We start from the raw sequence: 26379 nt of genomic DNA, 5'->3' as shown, positions 1-26379 counted from the left end.
TCAAATCGTTTGAACATTACTGAAATTACACGTGGTATGTTCGGACTTGTGAGGCCATAACTGGTTCGTATAGGGATTTCTGCTACTTTGAATGACTTCCAGGAGACAGTCTGCCAGTCGCTTGTACTCCTCCATGGTGTTGTACACCTGGGTACTGATGCGGAGATACAGATGATCCTGGATCAATACGATGGCACACTGGATGTTGTACTTGTTGCGCATGTCAGTGTGAAATGCGATAGATCCTTCCTGTAATGTAGATGACATGACGTTTATGCTTTTTTTGGACATCAGTTAATGCTGAATTTGTAATTCGACCACTAAGGCGCGGGAGATAACGGGCTCCGAACCCAGAGAAACGGCCAGTCTGCCTAGAGAAAAAGGCCTATGTGTCTAGAGAAAACGGCCTATGTGCCTAGAGAAAACGGTCTATGTCCCTAGAGAAAACGGCAAATTGTGCAACATAGTTGTATCAAAGGAGATGATATGATCATATACATCCTAAACAATAACTCCTGATAATGTTTTACTAACTGATTGTTTCTTGTTTTCTTTGTTTTATTTGGGTTTTTTTTTGTTTGGTTTTTTTGTTTGTTTTTTTTTGGTTTTTTTTTTGGGGGGGGGGTTGTTTTTTTGTTGTTGTTTTTCTTTGTTTGGTTGGTTGGTAGGTTTTTTGTTTTATCTTCGATCTCCATAACATTAAATTCTAAATTCGGCCACTAAGACCTGAGATGATCAGGGTTAGAAACGGTCTTCAGCGACCTATGCTTGTCGTAGTAGACGACTAACGGGATCGGATGGTCATCCTCGTTGACATGGTTGACACGAGTCATCGGACCACAAATCGATGTTCACGATGTTGATCACTTGACTGTCTGTACCAAACCCATCTATGTAGCTGGAATACTGCTGAGTGTGATGTTAAGCAACATCCAGCCAACCAGCTTAACGATTAAGATGAAGAATGGCTTCGGTTGACTTTATTGAATCGGTAGTTTCATCCTTCGTTTATCAAATCAAAGCGACATAGCGTCCAATATAAACGGAATATAACCACAAAATAAATTTAGAAGGACTACATATGTTTCTTTTGCAAGAGCGCCCACATACAGGTAAAAAAAATTTCTGACATAAACACAGCTTATGTCATTACACCTTTCTCATTTGTTGTCTTATCTTGCCTGTGGCATCCAAACATACCTGACAGAGTGTTAAATCGAGATTTTCAGTCTATTTTACGAAAACATTTTGTAGGTAACAAGTTGAATTCACGTTGACTGCGACATGCTTACTTAGTGTCTCACCTTCTTCACGGCAGAAACAGCGGTCATATTAACAACTCGTAATATGTTCAAGAAAGTCCAAGATATCAGTAATTTATCATATTTTCTGAAAACGTCCCTTGTCTTCGGGCTATTAAAAGCTTATTATCCAGTAAACCTCCACTTTTAATCGAAATAAGTGAATTGCTTTGTGATTTTGCCCTGGTCAATTCGACATCGTCCTCTGTTGGTTAACCATCCATGACAAAATGGCCGATTCTGCTGATAAGGCAGCACTAAAGAACTCTGTGACACCTTTTCTGATCCCATGCTCAGAATACAAGTCGTGATTAGGTCTAATGCGAAAGAAGTGTGACACTCAAGTAAGCATCAGTAAATTATACGCAATTAAACCAAACATCGCTTACGTCTATTTGGCTTGTCAGTCCAGATTTGAGGGTGATTCAGAGTTTTCTAATACAGAAATGAGTGTCCTCTCTAGACAATTTACCGAAATTACGAGAGAGTGATCAAAGTTTAAGTACTAGTCAAAATCAAGGTGCACATGTAAAACGATTTAACTGAAACCAGTCTGTCATTTCAATGAACACACGATACAGGGTTCATACCTCTCATCTACGTTTACTTGCAACCCTGTCATGTAAGTGACGAATACTTGGTACATACCTTTGTGCAGGGGTACTGAGGCAAGTCTGGCAGTCGGATCACCCTCATTGTGGGAGACTCCATACTTTGAGGTATCTGTAATGGCTCTGCTTGGAGCTTCTTCAGAATATACTGATGTGCCTCTGTGACGAGATTGGATGAGTAGCCGATGATCTTATCCTATAACAATCAGCCTGTTTGCAATCAATCTTTGATAAACTCTGTAAAACATGATAGTCTGTCATATACTTTTACAGATTAAGAAAAAAACTGCAGCTGAGAGTGTTGCAGTCAGGCTGGTGAGGCCCATCATTATGTCAGTGTCCTTGCCCCCTCTACTCGCAGTCCAGACAGCGAATGGGACCTCTCCCAGGAAACACTGCCTAGTAGAACCCACCAAGAACTTCCCGGAGAATGTGCAGCCTTCTGGATAACCCGGTATGCCTAGTCTTGGAAATACAATTCCCCTTCTTGGCCCACTATAGAGAGGCGGACATCATCATCATCATCCATATTATTATTACGTACTAAGTATTCAACACATTTACATACATGCAATTCATCCAAATCAAGAAGCAAGTATTCCGTTTACATTGGTTCGGTCTTTATCATAAAAGTTCTGTCATCTGCTATATCTCCACACTTCACATTTCAAATACCCTGGCCATTCCCGTGGTTCTCCCAATACGTTACTCACCCTTGACTTAACCGACCAGTTTGATGCTTCTCAACACCAGAATGCATGACACCAGGACAAATGTTGGGTTGCCGATCTCAACAACCTGGTGATCTGTCTCACTGAATATGACGATGATTCTGACAAATGCAATCTTTAATATTTCCTGACGAGCCGAAAAATCCTAAAATTAATTATTATTGTTTTTCGCTCATCAGTTCTCTTTTCCTGATTCCTTTGACTGGTAAAACGTTTATGGAAGTCAAGGGCGGGTAATGTTAGAAACATTTGAAGGACGTGTCGGAGGGTTTGGATAGTCAGAAGCGAGCTATTGAGTTCTACATGATGTCATTCTGGAAACAAAACTCTACAACATTCAGCCACCCAGCTGCTGTTAGTTACCATTCCTCCAATCCGCTGGTAGAATTCAAGTGCATATTTGGCAGATGTAAATGGCGTGTGGTCTGCAGTAGCAGTTAGGAAGAATTGCTTCTCTAGAGACTGTCCGTGGAACCAGGATGTTACAAGCGGGCGAACCCAGATATGATGTTCTCGCTTCACGTGTAACATTGCACACCCCCTGGGAGTGAACAGCCATTTGTGGAAACTGCCTGTATAAGAAATAAACATTATATCTCCCAAGAGTGCAGAAATGGGCATTACTGAAGATCCTGTTTAGAACTGGTCTTCAGCATCCCATGTTTGCCGTAAAAAGATTCCAACGGGATCGGGCGACATGTATTCCAGATCGATAATCACTAGATTGTGTGGTCCAGACTCGATTATTTACACGTTATCTTCATCAAACTTTGTACAATTGTCAAGACTGATCCCTAGATGGTGCTTATGGGTTTCAGACCGAGATACAAATCGTAATTTTGCGTTTTCCAAAATGTAAACGTTTCGAAACGTAACTTATCGGCTGTGGCTATGAAGGTGTCTATTGTCCGGAGTAGATCTCCTGAACTATTCATACAAGTTTTATCAGTCTTGAGACACATATCAAGCATGACCCAAATGTGCCATTTGATGGTTAGACCCAGATATGAATTATATTTTTTTACCTTTCTATCATGGAAACATAACTTAGGCTGTGACTATAGGATGTCATCTTGTCCGGAACAGATCTTCCAAACTATACCTGCTAAATGCATCAAATTAGGTACTTATGTCAAGCCTGACCCACAGATGTGCCTTTAGGGGGTAGACTCAGATGTGAATCTTATTATCATTTTAATATCTCTGATATTGCAACTCCATGGGAACATGTTTTCAAAAATATAGATGTAAAAATGATACTAAATTACAGACAGTGAAATTAGTGTGTAATGAACTTTGCTCATTTTCCAATTTAATGTCAGAAGATTTGATATACGTGTTTTAGGAATGTGAATATGTGAAAACATTGTGGTTGAAACTGAAAGAGCCTATTCAAGATAAATCATCAGAAAATTTTACCCTGACAAAATATACAATCTTAACATGAGGACATAATACCGACCTAATGAACCATATATTGGTAAAACTTACATCCGTGTATCAGGTATTGCGTTAAACTTTCAGAAGTTTAATGCCAATCTGAACAAAAATATATCACAATTTGAGAGAAAACGGTCACCACTCCCGGCGTAATATAAATAAAATTTCCAGTATGTGTACATGTAATGCCTACTCATGTGCACTTCTGTTCTATTGTGTACTAATCCTGCTGCATTGAGCATTGTGTATATTTGTATCTACTGACTTTAACGAATACAAAAAAACAAATAATAAAAATTCTCAATCGTAATATGTGACATACTAATTACCAGTAAATACGTCGGCGCCGAGTTTGGTGAGATTGACGGGAAGGGTACCAACAGCATGTGAACCGTCTACAAGTGCCATAACGCCATACTTGTGACACAGATCGACGAGACGCTTCAACGGCATTACTACAGCTGAGGGACTGGTGATGGCATCTGACATATAATAGGTTTGAGATCAGTACAAACATAAAACGATATCTGCGTTATCCAACAAAATGTGGATATTAAGAAGATACTGAAAAGATGCAAAGATGCTAAACAGGTTCCTGTTCCAAGAATAGTCGTAGAGCTAACACTCTCATAACTGTTTCATAGTAGTTTTACCAGCGGTTCGTAACACGGAGCCCTAGATTTTCTTTGCATTATGTGTGTGGTAGAATCGAAATGTGTTCACTATTAAACGAGTGGAGCATTTCGCCGCACTCCGATATTTCAGGTGGTTGCGGTTAGTGCTGCGGTTCGGCCAAACCAGTTTTTTGGGGGCGGCCAACTGCTCACAATGTCTATATACAGTGAACCACTGAGACAGTATGGCTTTATATCATGACGGCGATTTGAGATTACGCTAGTACACGTCAACACATCGTTATTCACAGTTTAAAGTGCGTTGCTATGGGGCTGTGGAACATGTGCCTCTGAAGCAGACATTACTAGGTTTTGTCATCGAGACACACTCATATTATACTGAGGACTATCATTTGTTATAGGTACACTAGTTGGTTAGTTGGTTGGTGTTGTACGCCGCACTCAGCAGTAGTCCAGCTACATGCCAGCAGTCCGTAAATAACGGAGTTTGGACCAGGCAATTAACAGCGTACGAATGATATACACAATTTGGGTATGATGATAAGTGTCAGCTAAGCCAATGAATCTGACGACAAATATATGGGTTACCGATTCTAATCTGGATCTTCACGGGCTCAGGACGGAAAGGATTTTAATACTGGTACATGGTTCATATATGGTGTCACATTCCTTACAAACATTAAGTATTGAAAAATTGTTTCTGAGTCCCGGAACACTCGGTAAACAAATGTTTAAAACTTGTTGATGTCATTTAATTAAATCCAACAAGAAGTTGTCACAAAAGCTGTTTCCCGTGGGTTGAATGGGTTGTAGAAAACAAATGCTACTCCCGGTCGGAACGGTTATTGGTATGCTGAACAAATACTCACCTATGATTGCAATTTTGGTGCTGGGGTGGGATTTGAAAAAGTCTTCATATTTCTCGCAAATCTCATCCTCACTAGATATCGGAAATTTTATCTCCATCTCAATTATTTGAACTCCTGGGAATAAAAATAATCCAATCAATGAAAGTGGGTTTGCTTCTCCGACTTCTCCATGTCACCTACTGTTAGCACATTCACTTTTCTACAAGACGTCTCCATAGAATTATTTCTGAAATCGTTCTGTTGTATATTTTCACACGCAGCATTGTGTGTGTTTTGCTTTACAGGTTGCGAATTGTTTTTCTCACAAACACTCAAGTCACTACATAAATATAACAACTCACACACACACACACACACACAGAGAGAGAGAGAGAGAGAGAGAGAGAGAGAGAGACAATATATATATTGTGTCTGTGTGTGTGTCTCTGTGTGTGTGTCTGTGTGTGTGTCTCTGTTGGCTCATGAGTACGTATAATTCCATATTGACATGGCTAACTCAAATAAACTTGTTTTCTCCACGCATGTACAATTGCATTCCTAAATTAATCGCTTATTAATCACTAAAGAAGCAAACCCAACGAGCACCATATCAATATCATAAAATTCTCGCTTTGTTGGACGGTCCTAGCTCTATATTGGGAAAGAGAGATGCTCATTGTGGGATCTGACATGATTGTTTATTTGTTTGTTTGTTGTTTAGCCAATTTATTAAACAATACATTTAATAAAGAAATAATATGAGTATCGGCACCACATGAACAGGTTGTGCATCCACGTTCCAATACCACCTCACTCAGTGTTACGAAAAGCAAGATTCATGGTTATCTACTTCTTTGTGGTGAACAACACGACGTTTTGAGGTATTGAGAAAGGAGAAAATGATGAAGGACCAAGCATACACTCCGTGTTATTCACAGTAAAGAAGCTAACATCCCTAAATCTTGATTTTTTAAAATATATACTACGAGTAAAAACTATGGGAACACCCTAAAATTTCCTGGTCTTGTATAAACTTAAACGTTGTGAGGTCGTTTATACCCTAAGGTAAATGTAACTTTTGTGTACATAATGGGCACGTTCAGCACCCGTGTTTTTCGCTGTTTTTGACAATGTGCATTTTCAAACTCAACAACTATGGAATCATTTGCCTTAATGCATGTTCTAACATGTCGTTTGTAGTGTCCATTAAGCACACAAAAAGTTGCATTTACCTTAGGGTATATAAATGGCCTCACCACGTTTAAGTTTATAAAATTTTAAGGTGTTCCCAAACCTTTTGTTTGTAGTATATATGGTCCACTTATAAATGCCCGTCAAAGATTTTAACTGACTCACCCTTAAAGAGATCCGCTGTGACTTGGCAGCCATAGGCGACTGACCTAAATGTCAGAGTTGTGTACATCAGAATATCCCCTGGTTTGTAAGGACAACACTTCAGCACCGTGTTTATACCTGTCATAAAATGTAGCATGTTGTCATGAAGCATTGAATTTGCATTTACAAAATTCCACTTATGTCAAAATGTGCCTATATTTTTCAAATAATTTCTGCAAGATTTCTGTGTTTGCTGAATTGCAGGTCGTGACCTACGTTTAAAAGGTGAACAGCCACTTTACTGTATCACTTTATTGGATAAACATTAACTGCACGGGGAACAAGGTGGACATTTAGATAAATGTCCTTTGTCCAAGCAGATACCACATGGTTAAGAATCGCTGAGGAATGCAGAAGGATGGGGGACTAAAAATACTCAAAACCCAGGCTGGGGAACCCAATCACTATCCCAGACGTCACGTCCGGATACCCAGAGTAATCAATGTTTAAGCATGCTCTACATGGGCCACCCATCCAAGAACCTCCCAAACCGCCCACACCTGCGAAACAACATTAAATAAAAGCCAAACTGAAACCGTAATGATTTTATCGGATCATGATGAAGAATTAACTTCAGTGAAACAAACATGGTGCTGAAAAACCTTGAAACATGCTGGGTGTGGTCATGGACTCGAGCCCACTCTCTACGAGAATCTAAATTACCCACAAGTGAGATAGTTCAGAAACAGAAATCCCTGAAACACACCCAATCTGTCTGATAAATAGCCTATATTTCGATTGACATACAGGCCACTGACTCATTACAAAGTAGAAAAAAAAACACCATATTACTTCCTTTGCTCGTGTGCTTCCATCAGTTCAACCATGTACAACAATCAGTTTCTAGGTAGGTACTGGTTTCTAAATTAAAATGGATGGTATATATGCATAATTATCAGCGATGTTGTATCAGCGATGTAACTGGACATTAAAAGTGCAACTTGTTGCCTTGACGAATGTTGTATATTTTTTGGCTCTGTATTTCCTGTTACATGCCATCTTGCTCATTTGCAAATTCATTACAACTGCTACCTGTGGTCGTATTCTCCACAAACACCAGATCCTGCTGCTCACAATGCAAGAAGTCTGCTGCTGCCTTCTGTGATTCCTGCCAATACGTGTAGACATTCCTCCTGTACCAGTCATCCGGGTGTCTCTCCATCTCATCCAGGAACCTGCAGTCATCAAAGCACTGATCACAATTTTCAGTTATGTTAATAAACAAAATTGAGTAACATGGTGCCTGGTCACACTCCTGGCACTCCACAAACAGTAATCCGCTGCAGTTTACCTTCGTCGCACTTGTTGGACACACTTAGGAACAGCACCAAATGATCCATGGTTGAGAAATGTCTCGCCTTTCTGCAGGGGAAATTCATTTCGTATGTCTGCCCCGTATCCTACAGCTTCATTTACACCTTCCAGTTCCATTCTGTGGACATAAACATTACTATCATTAGGCTGTGAGTTGACCTTCCAGTTCCATGCTGTGGACATAAACATGACCATCATCAAGCTGTGAGTTGACCATCCAGTTTCATGCTGTGGAGACAACATTAGGTTGTGACTTGACCATCCAGTTTCATTATATGGCTACAGACAAAGCCAATTTCTTTCTGTGGAGGTACGGTAGGTAAACATTCAATGTAATTTAAAACTCTCCACTTTGGAAATAGTACAATATTGTAGATTTTATGTATGGCTCGGTTTATATATACACACACACACATTCATACATGCATTCATACATACATATTATATATATATATATATATATATCCAGCAGGATCATTGCAGGAAGTAAATAGTCCTTACTGTGATGATCTACCTTCAGTTGTTGGCAATCAAGAGCCTGTTTTCATGCTGTATTGTTGTTAATAGTTAAAAGCTTTTAGAGTTAATGTTAAATTACTAGTCATAGTTTAAATTCGTATCGGTGATACTCTAGTTGTTTTACTGTCCTTCGGTGACAGATTCTTATAATTAACCATTAGTTTATGTTGTATAACAATTAACTGTTCTCGTGCGTGGCTGTAAATACAGCCGATGTGACGATAAATTTAAACTCACTCATTCACAGTGGAGATACACGTGGACATCATTAGACTGTGAGTTGACCTTCCAGTCTGATTCATAGATGTATACACAGATTTCATTAGGGTGTGTGTTGACCTTCCAGCCTGATTCATAGATGTATACACAGATTTCATTAGGGTGTGTGTTGACCCTCCAGTTTAATGCTGTGGAGATCAACGTGGATATACACTGGTTGTCCGTTGACCTTCCAGTTCTAGAGTCTCTACTTTCTCCTCCAAACTAGATAGAAACGTTTCAATAGCTGGTTTTCGTGCAGCAGTGAGCCGAGACACTCTTGAAAATCTCTTGTCACCGTATCAACGAACGTCTATTACTTGGATTCCAACTGGTAGATTTTACGTTTTTCAAAATGACCATAAGCTTAGTGGCTTTACTTTCAGTTGTCAATGTCTGTATCGATCCAGTTTCAGGCCCGGTCACCGGTTGACTGATTTCGATTCGTGTGTTGTGCAGGATCCAGATGAACCTGGGTTTGTCTCGACACAATCATCTTCTCCAAGTACCAGATGAAGACGGATCAGAAGTCACCGTCACACCTTTTCCTTATTTTTCGCCTTTTACGCTTCTTCTTGTCTGGTTTGTCCTGTTTTAACTCTATACTGGGAGAGACAGAGCCCTTGGGTTGGCGCTGAGAAGATAGTTTACTTGTTTGTTGTTTACATCCACCCTATTTCAATGAACACATACGCATTGTATTTATCTCGTAACACAAACGTTGGAGGCATATATTAAATAGACTATTTCATACTACCATCTCGTGATGAAATAGGTTTTCACTACTTCTATACGAGTGCATATATCTCAGTTTATCTGCATATATTTCAACAGACACGTGAAATATCCTAGAAGTAAACTGTAGGGGAAAATCATTTCCACATCTAGAAAAATAAATAAGCAGTCAGTTGTTACAATTCTGACAATAACATCACCATTTATAAATGATGAAAAATATTCTGATCCACACAAAACACACGTCATAAACACATGTAAAGCTTGTCATTTGTTCACCTAGAAGAAAAAGCACTCGGATTAGAGAATAAAGATTTGAATCGGCAATAACTGTGACTCGGATGCATCCAGTTTTCATATTATGAAAAAGAACTCGACCTGCCTCCAAAGGGAAGTTTTCCAACAGTGTGGTTTCCTTCTGGTTATCTGCAATGCCAGTCTAAAATTCCCAACAGCCAGCTCGAAGTCCTGAATCTCCTGTTTGTGTGGAAGCAGGTGTTAAGTGCTCTGTTTTATCATTTTCACATTTACACATCCACTTAATATTCATACGCGCGTATCTGTAACGGAGTGAACGGCACAAAGCATAATCCGTTAAAAACACAATTAACCTATACGATTGTAGCATTATGAACAATAGAATTACATGAATACTGCATTAGTCAAACCCAGATGAAAAAAACTCAACAGGAGATATTATCAAAAACGTTCCTCATTTGTGAGAACTCACGTCCAGTTGACTATACCTTGGGCCCTGCATGTTGTGCACGAATGCATTCTTTATATATTCTGTAATAGAAAATGAAACTATCGATTCATTTTATTTGTTCTGTCTTTCGGTTTTATCATGGGTTGAGAAGCGTATTCGCGTTTGTTGTTTAAAGCCGCACTTGGCAATATTCCAGCTATATGGCAGCGGTCTGTAAATAATCGAATCTGAACGAGACACCCTGTGATCAACAGCAAGTGGTTTTACGATAACGTGTCAACCACGTCAGCGAGCCTGACCACCCGATCCCGTTAGTTGCCTCTTACGACAAACATGGGTTGCTAAGGAACAGTTCAGATCTGGTGACCAGAAGACAGTGACAGGTTTATCTGCTTAGATTCTGCCTTAGCATGTGCCAAACAAACACAGGCAAAATGTGACCTGTAAATAGTTTTGTTCCAAATAGTGTTTTGGTCTTTCCAGTATCCTTCCACTGACAACCCCACGATAATGAAACACAACACCACACGTGTTTCTGAAAGTGTAATAGAATAATGCAATAGGACGATATACAAACAAATGTGTTCAAATACAATATCGTATAATGAAGTAATCAGAAACATATTGCACAAAAGTATGGATGGATAAGCACATTTTTATGATCATACCAAACCAATGTATAGCGCCCAGAGCTCAACACGGGCAGTCTTATACCTCTTACAACAAATTTAGGCTGTGTGGTAAATAATTAGCGGTGTCTTATCAAATATATGCTCGATTTAAAAGATTCCCCACATTTCCTCCCTCCACTTCCACGTATACTTGACAAGCAGAGACAGGTGTGAATGAGGTTAGTCTTACGCCGCACACTACCAATATTCCACCAAAATATTGTAAATAATCTAGTCTGGGCCAGACAATCCCGTGATGTATTGCATAAGCATCAATTTATACAATTCGAATACCATGGTACATGTTAACCAGGCCAGCATCCCTGACCACCCGTTAGTGGCCTCTTACGAACTGATCCACGCAAACGAAGCTGATTCTAACTCCTTCATCTCATCTGACAAGTAAGACTGCATTTGCCTGATGCTAATGTGAATACAACACCTTTCGAAGCATAGTAACTCAACTGACGAGCATCTGTTACGACAAGCAGAAACGTTATACCTAAACCATTTGATATTCATCAGTTCGAATAATTGTTTTTAGTTTATGTAACTTTAATAGCATGTGCAGGTTACAAATGTTAACGCCTGGACGCTGTTCATGTCAGATGATGACACAGTGCTGCTGACGCCATTTGTCTTTGTGGAATATTTCATTGGTCACTGACGTTTTACAAGTTAATACCCTGGTTATAATGTCAAAGAGGATACAATGCCACTTGTCAACAGTTTTTGGAACAAGGTTTTTTTTTCACCTGGTTATAAGAAAAACCTGGAAACAAAGTACCGTGAGATATTATGAGACCGACACTAATATCGGCACATAGAATCGTGTGAAATGTAGCAAACCAATCAGTCGATATTCGTTAGTCGATATAGACCATCGAACATATTGTCCATACACTGGTACTGTTTACAGTATGTTGAGAGCTGACTCTTGTGCGACCATTCAGTATTTCGCTCGAAACATCGCATCATGCATGAATAAGTGAAAACATTAAAATAAATCCTGTCGATTACGTTATCTGAAAATGAGTGTGGGTAGTTTCTTCAATATTAGCTCTGTCAGTAAGCATCCTTGAGCAGCCACTTTAAAAAGCGATTGTAGTTTGACATTGCATTTTTATGCACTTTAATTTCTACGTTTGATTCTAGAGGACTTCTGCTTATCTCAAACACACATGTTTCTTTCATGTGTTTCCTGAAGTTAGCGATGCATTTATTGCCGATTTTGCCCCTTTTAGGGGTACCAAGATAAAAGGTCAAACAAAATGGGGATCGTGAGACTGGAACATGGAAAAAGAATTTGCTTGAACTTGACAGATAATATGTAGAAACTTAAAACATAAAAACAGTTTCATTTTTATAATTGTCCAGGTGAGACCGACCACATTTGGGACACCACCCGTACGTCAGTGCTATTTCATTAAAAGTTTTGCTCACTGATGTAGAATGAAATTATATCTATACAATCACCAACCTTTAGCGACCACATCGGAAGTATTTCAAGCAAATATGTTGAGCACGGCGAAACCCTTGATCAGTGTTCGGTCCGACTTGGCTCAGGATGTCAAAAGCATCTTAAACGCTACGAATGTTTCATGGAGGGTATAGATTCTTATTACATCTACCTATCTACAACTTTTTAACCTCACAATACTTCACATTTCCGGTAATATTGCTGCAATGTTGGTAAAGGCGGCGTAAAACCATGCAGACTCACTCATTCACTCCACGCAGAATGCAGGCGTGGACTGGTAAAGCAATCGCATTAGAAAATATTTTAAGAAATAACGAATATCATTCATATGCTGAACTTTCGATATGGCACCGAGTGAAATATGTATATCATCCCCGTGCATGTACCCAGATGCGCAGCTTTCGTTTCAATATTTTGCAATCCATTTTTAGTATTACCCGGTCTGGTCCGACCTTTCTTGACTGGGATTTCGTTGATGTGGCAGCAGATTGCACTCAAACATTTCTGCAGTACGTCACGTCAAAAATTAGAGGTAGGTAGAAAATTACATTCACCGAAGCTTTTGCTCAGCCTGCACAAGTGTATGGTACATATTTCATCCGATGACATAATTCTATCACAGCACTAATGACAAAGCAAACGTGCTATCAGCTGTGAAGTGAGTGCTTCTGCACTTGTTATGTTGGATTGGCCGACTATGCTCGTCTATGTTTCCGGGTGTGGTCGAGGCCGGGTGTGCTGGCACAGGATCAACCTACCCGCCAAATCTGACAGGTAACAACTGCCAGGTCTAGACCGACAAGACAACTGAATTACACAGACCTCATCGAACGAACCGAAAAGTACTTCCTGATGATAAACGTATATGTCACTTGGCTTTCGCAACATATACTAACACATGTAATCACAGGGACCCGTTAATGGCGATATTTGTAGGTTAAACACAGACATATCTACACCCAAGCCTATGGATATATATATGATATGCATGTGGATCTATAGTCTAGCTATGTTTAACCTACAGAGCGATAACGGGTTCCTGTGCATATAACTGGAATATTGTAGACGTTGAATATGGTGTTAACTCACTCTCACACTCACTTTGTTCATGACGGAAAGAATTGTAAAGATCAAAAATATTAAATCACACTCTCATATATCCCCAAGTGTCAAACTGATGACTTTGTGGGAACACATATCACAGCATGTAACAAGAACATCAAATCACAGTCCGTTTGTGTTCAAATGAGAATGAGCAATAAAATAACTCGAAGTAGGGTTAATAAAGCGCAAAAACCATAAATACCACACATGGTTCTAAAACCTATGTACCAAACAGGATCTGAAACCAATTTTATGATGATCAGTTAAATGTTGTTTAAGAAACTATCATGTAATATTCAATCTTAATTTCACCCTTCACATCAGGACTGAATTCTGCTGTTGGGCAGTGGAATTGAAAACTTAAGATGTGTTGACATGTGCTACTTGGGGAACTATACGTGACTCTCTTGGCTGAATGGGTGAACTAATTTGAAAAACAATTATACATGGGGAACGAAACTTGAATCTCTTATAAAGAATATTAATGGGGTAAGAAACTTACTGTGAAACCTTAACTTGTATTTTCTATACTATCTACTAGTATTGCAATATTGCTGCTCTGTTACAGCTAGCTGTATGTCTTTCTAAAATGTTTCATTACAAACAAACCATGGAATCAAGCTGATGTTTTGGTGTTGATTAACGCAGTACGCCACAGAAGTGTGGACTTAAATCATTGTAGTATGTTGTTACTTTCTTGATTATGGCTTCAGGGTACCAGGAACTATCTTCACCTACAGTATGAAGTTAGAATGGAAATTCTTGATGGATGGCATAAGAAAATCACTGATTGTGATAACAAATATCTTCAACGTATTACATAAATACCGTACTACATCAATGTTATTAAGTACCACGAACAGTTTGGGTAAATGCCACAACACATTTACTATACATTTCTTAATTGTGTTAAAGCTACACACCTCCAGATCCGGATTAAAATTGGTCTTCACTAACTCATGCTTGTCGTAAGAAGCGAATAAAGGTCTGACCTGGTTGACACGTTATGGTATCCCAGCTGCGTGGATCAATGATCATGCTGTTGACCGCTGAACTGTCTGGTACAGACAGCATTCATGTAGCTCGACTATTGCCGAGTGCGAGAATCAGTGTCTGTAATTGTCCCACGCTGTTAATGCAAAAGCCTGGGTTACTTTAACCCAACAACATGAAGTTATCTTTAACAATCAACATTATATTTGGTTAACATTAGAAATCACAGTGTAGCCATCCAATCATAAGAGAGCGTCTGTTGGTTCATACTCCTGTCTAGAAGACGGACAGTTTGTCTGTTATCTGACATTAGATTGGTTGTCTGAGGTAGTTTGACGTCTTCATTGACTGCAACGTACGTATACGGCGTTCTACTTCTTGGGTATGTGGCATTGCATTTCAACGTGTTGTTGAAAAATCTGTGGACATGGCCTCTATGGACCAACAGTATGAGCATCACTCTAGATAATGGGGATACCACCCGATCCCATTAATCCGCTCCTAAGACAAACATGGACTGCTGAAGACCAATTCTCATTTGGGTCTGAGATCTGAGGGTCTCAAACATTCAAAATAAACAACGTGCTCGCAAGTGGAGCGTGTTTGCAACCTGGCAACGCATGTACAGTTGTTGATGATCCCTTGAATCTTTGGAATTCTTTGTGCAGGTGTTTGATGTCCCGTTCTTAGTACGACGGGTTTTCTTTTGTTTGCTTTTTATTTTGTTTGTTTGTTTGTTTTGTGTGCTACTTTACGCCTTTCAGTGGAGGACTATCTCATTTTCCATTACCACCTTTTAAACACTGTTAAAACGTTGAGATGGCATTGTCTGAACAATAGTGACGTTTCCAGTCGACCACTTGCATAACGTCCACGCGCTACAACGCCAGAAGGATAAGAGTGACCCATCTCCGGAACAGGACTCAGACTACTGTGATCACTCAGACCATTCAACATTTACAGACCGACTCAACATAGCATAATCCTCCAATTACACTTCATGTTTTACTTGCTTCCTAAAATCTGGAACAATCACTCAGCACTGCATATACAAAAAGGACTAATGATGCAGGTCGAATCACATATTATACACGGACAGTGACGTCACTATTGGTCTTAAGGGACACTGTTTCTGGTAATATCCCTCAAATCTGATACAATCTCAGAGTGTTCTGCGCTTGGATTTTAATCATTTTATTTGTTTTGAAGATTGATACGACTTTGTCTTGCCATCACTGAATATGATAATAAAATATGACATAACTGTCAATTTGGAACGTGTAGTGTCTTCGCTTACTAGCTTGGCGGTTTTATGTACTAGACAGTAACGTGTTCGTCTGCTTAGACGCTACCTTAGGACAGCAAACAAATGTGGCAAAGATTCATGTGTATCAAAATCGGAATTTGTGTTCAGTATCCACAGGTCAAATAGTCATTTTCCTTCCACTGACAACGTTTCCTGAATTAGAACTGAACGAGACCTGGAAATGCCATTGAAAGCACCGAGAATACGTTTGATAGAGGTTTATTTTAGAGATCAAGGACATCAAAATCATGAACTAAACATCGATGGATTTGCGACGAATATAAAAGTACCTGACAAATACCGCAAATAATCTGAAAGAAATCAAACATTTCACATCACAGGCCTGTTTGGATTACGAGCAACTCACGTCCTGAATATACTTTAAAAGCAGCCCATTAATAACAAAAAAACAACCCCAGCCCATTAAAATTTATTCATTATGCGTGTATTGTCTATTTGAATTTTATCACAATAGTTTCTCTCGATAGTATAGAGTTTTCATATCGGTAATCATTCTAATTTTCCTCATCGACCATGTTTCCGGTTATCGATCATTTTCCTCAGCCACAGTTGAGATCTTTAAGAGCGTAATGCGAAAACATTCTAGAATATAATCATAGCTCATGATAACATTTCCTCTTTAAGTTCACAAGGCTGATACATACTCCCACATACACTGTACCAAATATCATAACCGTGGCAGGACAATGCATACAGCATGGTCTATTGCATGGTCTGACAGGAGATTTCATTCAGGTATCCCTGCAACAAAATATACAGACCAACGGATTGTCATAGCATAAACGGGGCGAAAATGAACATTTATGTATATTTCTATACATATTTATATTTATGCAACAAAGTAGCTCCTTAAAGGTGTTTAGCCAATTAAACGTTGAAACATACCGCACACGGGCAGAATGTCATGGCAAACGGGTAGAATGTCAATGACGGAACAAACAGCCTTGCAAGATCCCACAATACAATATCGGGATAGAGTCTTGTAGTAAGGTGAAAGTCTGCACTCGCGCAGAATGTCATGGTAAACATGTCGTTTGTCTGAGTATCAACAGACCTGTCGAACCCTGTCAAATAGTCTTGTCAGAGGTATGTGGCAGAACAGTTTTTTCAGCGACCTTAAAGGTGACGAGAGGAGTCAAGCTGTCTTTTGACGTCAGGCGTGTGCAATGGCACTGGACAGAGCATAGAGGTCAGTGGTATGATGGCGTGTCCGACGACAACGCTGTCCCATTATAACGTGGGGCGGTGTATGGAACTGCAACTCTTGAGTAAAAGTGTTAACCCACAACAAACGTATTTGTGATGCAAATCGTGTACTAAGGTAGAGAGATATATGTCACCATGCAGCACAACGATCCCTCCTGGACACAATGCTTTGGACGTAAGTATGACAACATTAAGCTTTTGGATATGAAATGCGATACTGACGGACATTATCGAAGAATAGGATGTATCGGTAACGGCTGTAAGGTTCGGAATGTAAAACTTGTTGATGAAAATAGAGGTTGCTTCTGCAGAAATCTGCTTGTGAAACAGTAGAAGATCAAAAGAAAGAGACACAAAACACATTACTACAAAACGGGACTTTTTTCGAAAACATATTGTAATGATCACAGTTGTTATTTAGAACTGTTGTCTGGTTTTGATATTCAAACCGCCTAAAACCGGAATCACATTTTCAATAAATATTTACAAAAACAAGAAGGTGCCAAACTGTTTTATTCTCAAAATGCAGCCTGTGAAGATCCGGGTTACAATTGCTCTTAAGCAAACCATGCTTGTCGTAAGTGAACGTCGGGTGGTTAGGCTCACTGTCTAGGTTGACATGCCATCGTGTCCTAATTGCATGAGTCGATGGACATAATGTTGACTATTTCGATTATTTACAGACCGCCACCATATAGCTGCAGCATTGTGGGTGCTGAAGGAAGCAACAACCAAGCCAAACGCATCCAAAGCTGAAGATGCAACTCCTCAAATCGTTTGAACATTACTGAAATTACACGTGGTATGTTCGGACTTGTGAGGCCATAACTGGTTCGTATAGGGATTTCTGCTACTTTGAATGACTTCCAGGAGACAGTCTGCCAGTCGCTTGTACTCCTCCATGGTGTTGTACACCTGGGTACTGATGCGGAGATACAGATGATCCTGGATCAATACGATGGCACACTGGATGTTGTACTTGTTGCGCATGTCAGTGTGAAATGCGATAGATCCTTCCTGTAATGTAGATGACATGACGTTTATGCTTTTTTTGGACATCAGTTAATGCTGAATTTGTAATTCGACCACTAAGGCGCGGGAGATAACGGGCTCCGAACCCAGAGAAACGGCCAGTCTGCCTAGAGAAAAAGGCCTATGTGTCTAGAGAAAACGGCCTATGTGCCTAGAGAAAACGGTCTATGTCCCTAGAGAAAACGGCAAATTGTGCAACATAGTTGTATCAAAGGAGATGATATGATCATATACATCCTAAACAATAACTCCTGATAATGTTTTACTAACTGATTGTTTCTTGTTTTCTTTGTTTTATTTGGGTTTTTTTTGTTTGGTTTTTTTGTTTGTTTTTTTTTTTTTTTTTTTTTTGGGGGGGTTGTTTTTTTGTTGTTGTTTTTCTTTGTTTGGTTGGTTGGTAGGTTTTTTGTTTTATCTTCGATCTCCATAACATTAAATTCTAAATTCGGCCACTAAGACCTGAGATGATCAGGGTTAGAAACGGTCTTCAGCGACCTATGCTTGTCGTAGTAGACGACTAACGGGATCGGATGGTCATCCTCGTTGACATGGTTGACACGAGTCATCGGACCACAAATCGATGTTCACGATGTTGATCACTTGACTGTCTGTACCAAACCCATCTATGTAGCTGGAATACTGCTGAGTGTGATGTTAAGCAACATCCAGCCAACCAGCTTAACGATTAAGATGAAGAATGGCTTCGGTTGACTTTATTGAATCGGTAGTTTCATCCTTCGTTTATCAAATCAAAGCGACATAGCGTCCAATATAAACGGAATATAACCACAAAATAAATTTAGAAGGACTACATATGTTTCTTTTGCAAGAGCGCCCACATACAGGTAAAAAAACTTTCTGACACAAACACAGCTTATGTCATTAAACCTGTGGCATCCAAACATACCTGGCAGAGTGTTAAATCGAGATTATCCGTCTATTTTACGAAAACATTTTGTAGGTAACAAGTTGAATTCACGTTGACTGCGACATGCTTACTTAGTCTCTCACCTTCTTCACGGCAGAAACAGCGGTCATATTAACAACTCGTAATATGTTCAAGAAAGTCCAAGATATCAGTAATTTATCATATTTTCTGAAAACCTCCCTTGTCGTCAGGCTATTAAAAGCTTATTATCCAGTAAACCTCCACTTTTAATCGAAATAATTGAATTGCTTTGTGATCTGGCCCTGGTCAATTCGACATCGTCCTCTGTTGGTTAACCATCCATGACAAAATGGCCGATTCTGCTGATAAGGCAGCACTAAAGAACTCTGTGACACCTTTTCTGATCCCATGCTCAGAATACAAGTCGTGGTTAGGTCTAATGCGAAAGAAGTGTGACACTCAAGTAAGCATCAGTAAATTATACGCAATTAAACCAAACATCGCTTACGTCTATTTGGCTTGTCAGTCCAGATTTGAGGGTGATTCAGAGTTTTCTAATACAGAAATGAGTGTCCTCTCTAGACAATTCACCGAAATCACGAGAGAGTGATCAAAGTTTAAGTACTAGTCAGAATCAAGGTGCAGATGTAAAACGATTTAACTGAAACCAGTCTGTCATTTCAATGAACACACGATACAGGGTTCATACCTCTCATCTACGTTTACTTGCAACTCTGTCATGTAAGTGACGAATACTTGGTACATACCTTTGTGCAGGGGTACTGAGGCAAGTCTGGCAGTCGGATCACCCTCATTGTGGGAGACTCCATACTTTGAGGTATCTGTAATGGCTCTGCTTGGAGCTTCTTCAGAATATACTGATGTGCCTCTGTGACGAGATTGGATGAGTAGCTGATGATCTTATCCTGAAACAATCAGCCTGTTGCAAGCAATCTTTGAGAAACTCTGTAAAACATGATAGTCTGTCATATGCTTTTACAGATTAAGATAAAAACTGCAGCTGAGAGTGTTACAGTCAGGCTGGTGAGGTCCATCATTAGGTCAGTGTCCTTATTCCCTCTACTCGCAGCCCAGACAGCGAATGGGACCTCTCCCAGGAAACGCCGCCTAGTACAACCCACCAAGAACTTCCCGGAGAATGTGCAGCCTTCTGGATAACCCGGTATGCCTAGTCTTGGAAATACAATTCCTCTTCTTGGCCCACTATAGAGAGGCGGACATCATCATCATCATCCATATTATTATTACGTACTAAGTATTCAACACATTTACATACATGCAGTTCATCCAAATCAAGAAGCAAGTATTCCGTTTATATTGGTTCGGTCTTTATCATAAAAGTTCTGTCATCTGCTATATCTCCACACTTCACATTTCAAATACCCTGGTCATTCTCGTGGTTCTCCCAATAGGTCACTCACCCTTGACTTAACCAACCAGTTTGATGCTTCTCAACACCAGAATGCATGACACCAGGAAAGATGTTGGGTTTCCGATCTCAACAACTTGGTGATCTGTCTCACTGAATATGACGATGATTCTGACAAATGCAATCTTTAATATTTCCTGACGAGCCGAAAAATCCTAAAATTAATTATTATTGTTTTTCGCTCATCAGTTCTCTTTTCCTGATTCCTTTGACTGGTAAAACGTTTATGGAAGTCAAGGGCGGGTAATGTTAGAAACATTTGAAGGACGTGTCGGAGGGTTTGGATAGTCAGAAGCGAGCTATTGAGTTCTACATGATGTCATTCTGGAAACAAAACTCTACAACATTCAGCCACCCAGCTGCTGTTAGTTACCATTCCTCCAATCCGCTGGTAGAATTCAAGTGCATATTTGGCAGATGTAAATGGCGTGTGGTCTGCAGTAGCAGTTAGGAAGAATTGCTTCTCTAGAGACTGTCCGTGGAACCAGGATGTTACAAGCGGGCGAACCCAGGTATGATGTTCTCGCTTCACGTATAACATTGCACACCCCCTGGGAGTGAACAGCCATTTGTGGAAACTGCCTGTATAAGAAATAAACATTATATCTCCCAAGAGTGCAGAAATGGGCATTACTGAAGATCCTGTTTAGAACTGGTCTTCAGCATCCCATGTTTGCCGTAAAAAGATTCCAACGGGATCGGGCGACATGTATTCCAGATCGATAATCACTAGATTGTGTGGTCCAGACTCGATTATTTACACGTTATCTTCATCAAACTTTGTACAATTGTCAAGACTGATCCCTAGATGGTGCTTATGGGTTTCAGACCGAGATACAAATCGTAATTTTGCGTTTTCCAAAATGTAAACGTTTCGAAACGTAACTTATCGGCTGTGGCTATGAAGGTGTCTATTGTCCGGAGTAGATCTCCTGAACTATTCATACAAGTTTTATCAGTCTTGAGACACGTATCAAGCATGACCCAAATGTGCCATTTGATGGTTAGACCCAGATATGAATTATATTTTTTTACCTTTCTATCATGGAAACATAACTTAGGCTGTGACTATAGGATGTCATCTTGTCCGGAACAGATCTTCCAAACTATACCTGCTAAATGCATCAAATTAGGTACATATGTCAAGCCTGACCCACAGATGTGCCTTTAGTGGGTAGACTCAGATGTGATTCTTATTATCATTTTAATATCTCTGATGTTGCAACTCCATGGGAACATATTTTCAAAAATATAGATGTAAAAATGATACTAAATTACAGACAGTGAAATTAGTGTGTAATGAACTTTGCTCATTTTCCAATTTAATGTCAGAAGATTTGATATACGTGTTTTAGGAATGTGAATATGTGAAAACATTGTGGTTGAAACTGAAAGAGCCTATTCAAGATAAATCATCAGAAAATTTTACCCTGACAAAATATACAATCTTAACATGAGGACATAATACCGACCTAATGAACCATATATTGGTAAAACTTACATCCGTGTATCAGGTATTGCGTTAAACTTTCAAAAGTTTAATGCCAATCTGAACAAAAATATATCACAATTTGAGAGAAAACGGTCACCACTCCCGGCGTAATATAAATAAAATTTCCAGTATGTGTACATGTAATGCCTACTCATGTGCACTTCTGTTCTATTGTGTACTAATCCTGCTGCATTGAGCATTGTGTATATTTGTATCTACTGACTTTAACGAATACAAAAAAACAAATAATAAAAATTCTCAATCGTAATATGTGACATACTAATTACCAGTAAATACGTCGGCGCCGAGTTTGGTGAGATTGACGGGAAGGGTACCAACAGCATGTGAACCGTCTACAACTGCCATAACGCCATACTTGTGACACAGATCGACGAGACGCTTCAACGGCATTACTACAGCTGAGGGACTGGTGATGGCATCTGACATATAATAGGTTTGAGATCAGTACAAACATAAAACGATATCTGCGTTATCCAACAAAATGTGGATATTAAGAAGATACTGAAAAGATGCAAAGATGCTAAACAGGTTCCTGTTCCAAGAATAGTCGTAGAGCTAACACTCTCATAACTGTTTCATAGTAGTTTTACCAGCGGTTCGTAACACGGAGCCCTAGATTTTCTTTGCATTATGTGTGTGGTAGAATCGAAATGTGTTCACTATTAAACGAGTGGAGCATTTCGCCGCACTCCGATATTTCAGGTGGTTGCGGTTAGTGCTGCGGTTCGGCCAAACCAGTTTTTTGGGGGCGGCCAACTGCTCACAATGTCTATATACAGTGAAACACTGAGACAGTATGGCTTTATATCATGACGGCGATTTGAGATTACGCTAGTACACGTCAACACATCGTTATTCACAGTTTAAAGTGCGTTGCTATGGGGGCTGTGGAACATGTGCCTCTGAAGCAGACATTCCTAGGTTTTGTCATCGAGACACACTCATATTATACTGAGGACTATTATTTGTTATAGGTACACTAGTTGGTTAGTTGGTTAGTGTTTTACGCCGCACTCAGCAATAGTCCAGCTACGTGACAGCAGTCCGTAAATAACGGAGTTTGGACCAGGCAATTAACAGCGTACGAATGATATACACAATTTGGGTATGATGATAAGTGTCAGCTAAGCCAATGAATCTGACGACAAATATGGGTTACCGATTCTAATCTGGATCTTCACGGGCTCAGGACGGAATGCATTTTAATACTGGTACATGGTTCATATATGGTGTCACATTCCTTTCACACATAAAGTATTGAAAAATTGTTTCTGAGTCCCGGAATACTGGGTAAACAAATGTTTAAAAATTTTAAAAATCTTGTTGATGTCATTAAATTAAATCCAACGAGAATTTGTCACAAAAGCTGTTTCCCGTGGGTTCAATGGGTTGTAGAAAACAAATTCTACTCCCGGTCGGAACGGTTATTGGTATGCTGAACAAATACTCACCTATGATTGCAATTTTGGTGCTGGGGTGGGATTTGAAAAAGTCTTCATATTTCTCGCAAATCTCATCCTCACTAGATATCGGAAATTTTATCTCCATCTCAATTATTTGAACTCCTGGGAATCAAAATAATCCAATCAATGTCACCTACTGTTAGCACATTCACTTTTCTACAAGACGTCTCCATAGAATTATTTCTGAAATCGTTCTGCTGTATATTTTCACACGCAGCATTGTGTGTGTTTTGCTTTACAGGTTGCGAATTGTTTTTCTCACAATTCGGAATTACACCTACACTCAAGCCACTACATAAATATAACAACTCACACACACACACACACACACACACACACACACACACACACACACACATACATACATACATACATACATACATACATATATATATATATATATATATATATATATATATATATATATATATATATATATATATATATATATATATATAGTGTCTCTGTGTGTGTGTGTGTGTGTGTGTGTGTGTGTGTGTGTGTGTGTGTTGGCTCGTGAGTACGTATAATTCCATATTGACATGGCTAACTCAAATAAACTTGTTTTCTCCACGCATGTACAATTGCATTCCTGACATGATTGTTTATTTGTTTGTTTGTTGTTTAGCCAATTTATTAAACAATACATTTAATAAAGGAATAATATGAGTATCGGCACCACATCAACAAGTTGTGCATCCACGTTCCAATACCACCTCACTCAGTGTTACGAAAAGCAAGATTCATGGTTATCTACTTCTTTGTGGTGAACAACACGACGTTTTGAGGTATTGAGAAAGGAGAAAATGATGAAGGACCAAGCATACTCTCCGTGTTATTCACAGTAAAGAAGCTGACATCCCTTAGGCTAAATCTTGATTTTTTTAATATATACTGCGAGTAAAAACTATGGGAACACCCTAACATTTTCTGGTCTTGTATAAACTTAAACGTTGTGAGGTCGTTTATACCCTAAAGTAAATGTAACTTTTGTGTACTTAATGGGCACGTTCAGCACCCTTGTTTTTCGCTGTTTTTGACAATGTGCATTTTCAAACTCAACAACTATGGAATCATTTGCCTTAATGCATGTTCTAACATGTCGTTTGTAGTGTCCATTTAGCACACCAAAAGTTGCATTTACCTTAGGGTATATAAATGGCCTCACCACGTTTAAGTTTATAAAATTTTAAGGTGTTCCCAAACCTTTTGTTTGTAGTATATATGGTCCACTTATAAATGCCCGTCAAAGATTTTAACTGACTCACCCTTAAAGAGATCCGCTGTGACTTGGCAGCCATAGGCGACTGACCTAAATGTCAGAGTTGTGTACATCAGAATATCCCCTGGTTTGTAAGGACAACACTTCAGCACCGTGTTTATACCTGTCATAAAATGTAGCATGTTGTCATGAAGCATTGAATTTGCATTTACAAAATTCCACTTATGTCCAAATGTGCCTATATTTTTAAAATAATTTCTGCAAGATTTCCGTGTTTGCTGAATTGCAGGTCGTGACCTACGTTTAAAAGGTGAACAGCCACTTTACTGTATCGCTTTACTGGATAAACATTAACTGCACGGGGAACAAGGTGGACATTTAGATAAATGTCCTTTGTCCAAGCAGATACCACGTGGTTTAGAATCGCTGAGGAATGCAGAAGGATGGGTGACTAAAAATACTCAAAACCCAGGCTGGGGAACCCAATCACTATCCCAGACGTCACGTCCGGATACCCAGAGTAAACAACGTTTAAGCATGCTCTACATGGGCCACCCATCCAAGAACCTCCCAAACCGCCCACACCTGCGAAACAACATTAACTAAAAGCCAAACTGAAACCGTAATGATTTTATCGGATCATGATGAAGAATTAACTTCAGTGAAACAAACATGGTGCTGAAAAACCTTGAAACATGCTGGGTGTGGTCATGGACTCGAGCCCACTCTCTACGAGAATCTAAATTACCCACAAGTGAGATAGTTCAGAAACAGAAATCCCTGAAACACACCCAATCTGTCTGATAAATAGCCTATATTTCGGTTGACATACAGGCCACTGACTCATTACAAAATAGAAAAAAAACACAATATTACTTCCTTTGCTCGTGTGCTTCATCAGTTCAACCATGTACACCAATCAGTTTCTAGGTAGGTACTGGTTTCTAAATTAAAATGGATGGTATATATGCATAGTTATATTTTGTGTTGTATCAGCGTTGTAACTGGACATTAAAAGTGCAACTTGTTGCCTTGACGAATGTTGTATATTTTTTTGGCTCTGTATTTCCTGTTACATGCCATCTTGCTCATTTGCAAATTCATTACAACTGCTACCTGTGGTCGTATTCTCCACAAACACCAGATCCTGCTGCTCACAATGCAAGAAGTCTGCTGCTGCCTTCTGTGATTCCTGCCAATACGTGTAGACATTCCTCCTGTACCAGTCATCCGGGTGTCTCTCCATCTCATCGAGGAACCTGCAGTCATCAAAAGATGACTGGGAGTTTGCAACACTGATCATATTTTCATTCATGTTAATAAACAAAATTGAGTAACATGGTGCCTGGTCACACTCCTGGCATTCCACAAACAGTAATCCGCTGCGGTTTACCTTCGTCGCACTTGTTGGACACACTTAGGAACAGCACCAAATGATCCATGGTTGAGAAATGTCTCGCCTTTCTGCAGGGAAAATTCATCTCGTATGTCTGCCCCGTATCCTACAGCTCCATTTACACCTTCCAGTTCCAT

General features: G+C 39.5%; 1 protein-coding gene across 1 annotated transcript; it reads right to left on the bottom strand.

Annotated features, from left to right (window-relative positions):
- Positions 1–26379, bottom strand: LOC137271734 (uncharacterized). Its single transcript, XM_067804144.1, has 16 exons — positions 26240–26379; positions 25963–26105; positions 24893–25009; positions 23613–23726; positions 22428–22580; positions 21022–21230; positions 19966–20124; positions 18075–18294; positions 8253–8448; positions 7994–8136; positions 6923–7039; positions 5588–5701; positions 4413–4565; positions 3007–3215; positions 1950–2108; positions 1–249 (listed from the first exon to the last, which is right to left on the bottom strand). Exons 1-16 carry the CDS (start codon positions 26377–26379, stop codon positions 1–3), a joined length of 2595 nt encoding a protein of 864 aa, XP_067660245.1.

The sequence above is a fragment of the Haliotis asinina genome, chromosome 2 (assembly GCF_037392515.1).
Source record: "Haliotis asinina isolate JCU_RB_2024 chromosome 2, JCU_Hal_asi_v2, whole genome shotgun sequence".
Lineage (NCBI taxonomy): Eukaryota > Metazoa > Mollusca > Gastropoda > Lepetellida > Haliotidae > Haliotis > Haliotis asinina.
Note: the sequence above shows the minus strand (reverse complement) of the source record. Positions and strands in the feature narration are given on the sequence as shown.

Coding starts and splice junctions, on each gene's coding strand:
- LOC137271734 (XM_067804144.1), bottom strand. CDS start 26,379: ATGGAACTGGAAGGTGTAAATGGAGCTGTAGGATACGGGGCAGACATA. Junction 8,137..8,252: donor GTCCAACAAGTGCGACGAAG/GTAAACTGCAGC, acceptor TGATGACTGCAG/GTTCCTGGATGAGATGGAGA. Junction 2,109..3,006: donor ACCAGCGGATTGGAGGAATG/GTAACTAACAGC, acceptor TGATTGTTATAG/GATAAGATCATCGGCTACTC.